The following is a 6,419-nucleotide window of genomic DNA, read 5'->3' as shown; positions in this document are numbered from 1 at the left end:
CTCCCAACCTGAGGTTTTCCCTACAGAAGCATCATGGCAGAAAGGATGTAATAAAAGACATCAGTGCCAACCACACAGTAACACTTGTCTATGTCCCAGAGTGCAGGTTCTAAGCACTTTACACCTATGAACTCACCTACTCTTCACAGTAACCCTGTGAAATAAGGCATTATTTTACAATGAGGAAATCGAGGCACAGAGAGGGCAAGTGACTTTCCCAAGTTTGCACAACTAATGCATGGCACAGGCTCATGTGGTCAGACCTGCTCAGCATCTGATCCCTGTCACTCAGGAGGTGACTGAGCCTTGGTCAAACAGTCAGGCCCGGAACCGTGACTCTGGGTCAGCTGAGCACCTGGCTAGCCTGTTCCTGTCTCGGTCTCAACTTGCCCTTTAGGAACCAGGTCATGGAGAGGCCGTCATACTCATGACATCACAGGGAGATGACAGATCATGATGACTTTGCCAAGGCAGTGACAAGGTCCCAACTGCCAAGAGGGGGCAGCACTGTGTGGTGGCAGCAGAAGCACAGCCCTCTCTATGCCACAGGGGTAGCTGCAGCCCCCAGGATTCTCAGAAGTGGAGGGGCAGAGGGGCCCTAAGAGACCAGCCCTGGGAGTCACTGGCCAGGGATCCGGGCGTCCGGCTGTGCCCTACACACCACGTTCATGGTTCAGAAAGCATAACAGATGCCTACTGTCTTACATTTCCCCGTTTTAGTAATTTTTTTCCATCATATTTATCACCCCCTGAAATGATATCATTTATGTATTGTTTAATTATTCACTATTTTCTCCCCCCTTAGAATGTTAACTCCGATGTCAGGTTCTGTAGTTGATGCTATTCCCTGCTGCCCGACATATAGTAGGTGCTCAAAAATACTGGTCTGATTTAAATCCCACTCAGGCTCAGACTTCTAAATGTGTTGAGGTCACTTGGGGTTACCCACTTGTGGAGGATGATGAGCTCCTCAGTGATCAGGGGTAGGGGGCAGCCAGAGCCCAGGCAGCAAGAAGGCCCTGCGTCCTCGGCTTCTCTCCCGAGGGCCTAGGGACAACCAAGGGCATCTCGGTGTCCCAGGGGCTGAAGCACTCCTCCTGGTGCCTGGTGGCATGGTGGGCCACCTTTAATACGGTGCTAACTTTGTCATGTTTTGGAAACCTTGGTTTGAGAGTCTAAATTTTCTATCTATACCACAGCTAAAGTCAAAGGATATCCTCAAATGAACAATCCTTTTAGCTATTGTTACAGGTTGAATTGTGTCACCCCAAATTCATATGTTGAAATCCTAACCCCTAAGACCTCAGATGAGAACCTCATTTGGAAACAGGGTCATTGCAGATGAAATTCTTTAAGATGAGGTCTTACTGGAGTAGAGAGGGTCCCTAATCCAATACAACTGGTATCCTTATAAAAAGGGTAAATGTGGACACAGAGACATGCACACAAGGAGATGATACTTGAATATGAAGATGATGTATCTACAAGCTAAAGAGTGACAAAGATGAGCAGGAAACCACCAGAAGCACAGAGAAGGGCCTGGAACAGATTCTCCCTCTGAAGGAATCCACCCTGCTGACACCCAGATCTCCAACTTGTGGCCTCCAGAACTGGGAGGAATCAGTTACTGTTGTTCAAGCCAGCCAGCCTGGGGTTCTCTGTCACAGCAGCCCCAGGACCCTCAAGCCCCTGTTTCCAACCATGGAAAGGCCATGCAAGCTCCCTGGGGGAGGAAGAGGGTGGTGGCATCCTTGTTAAACTGAGCCTTTCAAGTGACTGTTTCTTGTATGACCTGCCCCTGATCTAGGCCAATCCCCATCCCCCACAAACCTAGTCACTCCCCCACTGCTCAGCCTCCCACTTTTCCAGGCTGTCCCACTCAGGGCCTGGGTCTCACCTGGCTTTCCATCACCCGTCCCGTCTCCCCCAGCTGTGTGGATATCTAGACGCCTCAACACACAGGAGACGGAGGTCAGGGAACAGGAGCAAGGAGACACATCGAGCTGGGGTGGAGGACTCCTCATGCCCTGGCCAGGCTCCCGGGTGGCCCACGGTTAGACACTTGGAAGGGTGGCCGTGTAGTGTGAGAAGGAAAAGGCAGGCTGCAGGCGGAGAACAGGGTGGCCCATTTCCACAAGGCAGAGGAGCGACATTTGTGATTCTGGAGGATGAAGGTCTAGGGAAGGATGCTGCCTAGCTCTGGATACAGAAATTGTGAGTGCTTTCAATCTCCTCCCCTTTGCTCGTGAATATGTCATGGTTTTTTCAGCTGGAAACGTGTGTGTGTGTGTGTGTGTGTGTGTGTGTGTGTGTGTGTGTGTGTGAAAAACAGTAGAAATAAAAAGTTGGAGGAGTTCCAGAACCTGAGGAACCCGTGTTCCCCTGGGATGCTGAGGGTCTGTGTTGAGTAAAGCTGACCTCAAGTGGGGTGGAGGGGAGACGACTTCACTCTTACCAGCTTCTTTTTCTTTCGTTTTTCCATTATAGGTTATTACAAGATATTGAATACAGTTCCCTGTGCTATACAGTAGGACCTTGCTGTTTATTTTATATAAAGTAGTGTTCATCTGTTAACCCCAAGCTCCTAATTTATCCCCCTCGCACCAGCTTCTCTTTGACCCAGCATTTCAGGAGTATGATGACCAACCATCCCGGGGGGCTCAGGACTCAGAGACCTCCTGGCACCCAGAAATTTTCACACTGAAATTGTTGCTCACATTTATGTATACAAGATGCTGCAGAGGAGCCCAGGAACCTGTGGACAGCCAGGCCTGGACACACCAGCCTGGCCCTGCCCAGCCACACTAGGGTTTCTCCACCTGCCCTTGCAGAGGGCATTGTGGTCCTTCAACTGTTCTTCCCAAGAAACTCTCTCTAGTCAAAGCTGGGGGCAACAGGTTGGAAGACTCATGGCTTCTCCTACCCGGGGAGGTGTTCTTGTGTAGGTACCTAATCCCTTCTGAGGACAGACTGGGAAAAGGATGCAAATACGGGGTGGAAGATTGGCTTTAGTGACTTCTCACTTTGGGATGCTCCAGACTGGCTACCTCGTTTCAGTCACGTCTTGCGTTTCAGATCCTAAAATCCACAACTTATAAAATTCTCTCCCTCCCTAATGCTTTTTTTCTGAAAGTTTCTCTTCATCCTGCTTATTTTACACATAGGAAACTAAATTCGAACCCCTTCTCATCCACGGGAGAAGGCAAAACAAAGAGTAGAAGTTATTTTTCAGTGGTGTGGGGAAACAGAGGTCCAGAGAGGTTTGGTGCCCTGTTCAAGGCCCACGGTGAACGAGGGACAGAGGAGCACTGGCTGCGTGGGCCCGCTGAAGACCAGACCGCTGCTGCGTTGTCCTCAGTTGGTGCTCACTCAGCACACCCTGGGAGTGGCCCAGTGATAAGAGCTGTTTCACACATAACCCCTCAGGATTGCGTGCAGTGAACCCGAGACGGAAAGCAAACGTGGACTTAGTCAGTCTGGAAAACACACACGGCCAGAGAGCCAGGTAAACATTTCTTGACTTTTGCCAGGAGTTGCCTTCTGGTCCACGCCCAGCCCACTCAGACAGGGGCACGAGTCCCCTCCCTCCCTGGCGTCCCCTCTCTGTCCTCTCAGCCTTTTTCATTGCTGTCCCTTCCCAGGGTCTGTGTTCATACCAAAGGGCTGTGATGAGCCCTGCTGTAGGAAGCTCGGGTCCTGGGGGCTTCAGAGCAGAGAACCTACAGGCCACACAAACCTTTCCTGCTGCTGCTGCACTCCTTACGGCACAATTTCAAAATCTATTCACATCAACAAACTCTCTTCCATAGCTTTTACATAAAACCTCCCGTCCCCACCAGGAAGAGTAGGGCAGAAGCGGGTAGGGGAGGAAGCCCCGACCCTACCACACGTCTCAGGAGCCCAGGAGGACTTGCCCAGGACTTGAGAGGCAGAACGAGGGCAGGACAGCCCCTCCCCCAGACCCACAGGTCCCAAGTCCCCAGATCCATCCAAGGGCACCCTGACTCCTCTCCTGCCACGTCACTTGGTTGGCCTCAGTGATGAGGATGTCATTCCTGAGCCATGAAACAGTTAAGAAATATCCACCCCACTGGCTGCCATGCTCATAAAGGGAGGTCCACGTGTACTTCCGTGTGGCTCCAGATGGGCGGCTCACTCATTTGCTCACACCCGGCGGGGATCCAAGGCAGAGGCCAGCAGCACCACCACCTTCCCATGCAAATCAGCCCCGGGAGTGCAGCTGGGCCCCTCCCGCTCCTGCCTCCCAGGCAATGCTCCTGGGGAGGCCTTGCGGAAGATGCCACCCTGGGCGCTGTGCTGTCTTCCTCTGCCTGGCCCTCGTGCTCGACGCTGTGGGCCTGGTCCTTTTGCTGCTGGGCATCTTCGCCTCCCTCGACTTCTGGGACTTCTTGGTCTACACGGGGTCCCTGATCCTGGCTTTCAGCCTGCTCTTCTGGATCATCTGGTACTCCCTCAACATCGACGTGCCTCTTGAGAAACTGGACTCGTAGTTAGGAGGAGGGCAGAGGAGGAAGGACTCAGGCTTCCTGGCGGGCGGAGGGGCTCCCACCCCAAATGCCCCGCCGGGGACCAGGTGAGTGCACAGGAGACCTGCCTGGAGGGGTGGCCAGGAGGCTGGGACGAGCAGGGGGAGGCTACACAGGCAAGTGGCCCAAAGACTGTCCCCCAGCTGGGGTTTCTGTCAACCAGGAGAACGTGGGGCAGGTACTTCCAGTACCTCATGGAAACTGGAAAGAGGGTCTCCACAGACCCTATGGCTTCTGATCCACCACGAATGGTCCTGCCATGCAGAACAGGAAGTTATTCCTTCAGCTTAAAACTTGGAGAAAGGAGCCCATCTCGATTCTCTGTTGGGGAGAATCCTTGCTGGGGAGAAAAGCCTTTAGCCCTAGCAGAGGATGGAAAGTTCCCCGATGCTGCTTATGCCCTAGACTTGTAAGCTGCTCGCTGCAGCAGGAAACAGAGCAGATCCACCCAGCACGGTCCTTCTCACTTGCTTCCTCCCTGCACCTGCCCAGGTGGGACACACGGGAGGGGGTCAGGACCTGTCTCCACGTCCCCGCTCAGTGCATCTGCCCCCCTCCCAGCAGTGCCCCCACCCCACGCCCCCAGCCAGCCAGCACCCCCCAGCCAGCCCAGGGGACCGGAAGTCAAGGGACCATGGCTGACCATTTCATCCCAGCTGGGCCAGAGCTCGGTGGACCATGTGTAACCAAGGAGGCAGGTAACTGTAAGATTTTTCACATGGGCATGGAAAGCAAAAGATAGAGCTAGTCTGGCCCCCACAAGCCTGAATTAGCGATGGCCAGCTCTCCCCAGGGGACTAAAGTCAGAGTCCTGGTTGGTTTGGTCATCATCCCCTCCTCCCAGGTGGGCAGGGACCTGCACTCAGGCACAGCCAAGCACTCCACTTTGAATGCTGCATGTGAGAGCAAAGGTCACTGCAGAGTTGGAAGGAGGAAATAATAATCGCGTCTTTTCTGGGGGATTCCATGTGACCCTTGGAAGTGAGAGACAGAGTGGCAGTTTGAAGAGGTTTCAGTAGGGGAGGCTAAACTGTCCCCGGCAGGTGAAAGGAAAGAGGTGAGAAGTCAGAGCACCTGGGCCTTGCTCGGGGCAACACCCCTTGTTTGCTGGTGACACTGCACAGGAGGCATCATGCCCTGAGCTTCAGTCTTCCCATCTGTAAAATGGGGATAATGTTACCTGCCCTTGCTGTTGCCATGGTCAAAAAGAGGTAAGGCAGGAAGAGGCTCTTTGCACATAATGTGGTTCTTACACATGCCAAGTGTTACAAACACACAGCAGAGGGGAGTAAACTGACCCAGAGTCCCAGCTGGGGGTACCTTGGTGTGCCTTAAATTGGTAGTGGTGGGGGTCAGCTTGAAACTTCAAAATGTGCATCATGAAACTTCAAAGCAAGAAGGGACCCCGAACTTGTTTGCTCATTCACGAGGATGCGTCAGGCACTGTGCACGGCGGTGCGAGTGCTGGGAAGAGTAAGACACGTGAGGTCTCTACCCTCCAGGAGTTCCCGTCAGGCGAGAGACAGACGTTAACCAGACAGTCTGACTAACAAGGTACGACAACAGTCAGGTGAGGACTGGAAGAAAAGGAACACCGCTCCTTGGGAACGTTCAGTAGAGAGGCTGACCCAGAAGGCGGAGTCTTACAGAGAGAAGTAACAGCTTGAGCAAACCTCCTGGGGTAGCAGGAAATAGAAGACAGCAGGGTGATTGAAGGGCAGAGGGCAAGTGCAGGAGAGGGTTAGGGCCCTGCAGTGCGGGGAGGCCAGACCAGGCAGGGCCTAAAAAACCCTCTCAAGGATTTTAGCCATTATTTTAAGAACAATAAGAAGTCATTAAAGAGATGTAAGCAGGGGTGGGGACGACATAATT

At 53.0% G+C, this 6,419-nt stretch overlaps 1 protein-coding gene across 1 annotated transcript; it reads left to right on the top strand.

Annotated features, from left to right (window-relative positions):
* Positions 1 to 4,271: 4,271 nt before the first annotated feature.
* Positions 4,272 to 4,511, top strand: TMEM238L (transmembrane protein 238 like; the record flags this gene model as incomplete). Its single annotated transcript, XM_082861635.1, has 1 exon — positions 4,272 to 4,511. The coding sequence occupies one exon, from the start codon at positions 4,272 to 4,274 to the stop codon at positions 4,509 to 4,511; it is 240 nt and encodes a 79-aa protein (XP_082717761.1).
* Between the last annotated feature and the right edge of the window lie 1,908 nt (positions 4,512 to 6,419).

The sequence above is a fragment of the Leucopleurus acutus genome (assembly GCF_964270905.1).
Source record: "Leucopleurus acutus genome assembly, chromosome: 19".
Classification (NCBI taxonomy): Eukaryota; Metazoa; Chordata; class Mammalia; order Artiodactyla; family Delphinidae; genus Leucopleurus; species Leucopleurus acutus.
The sequence above is the reverse complement of the archived record's forward strand: the minus strand, read 5'-3'. Positions and strand labels throughout refer to the sequence as shown.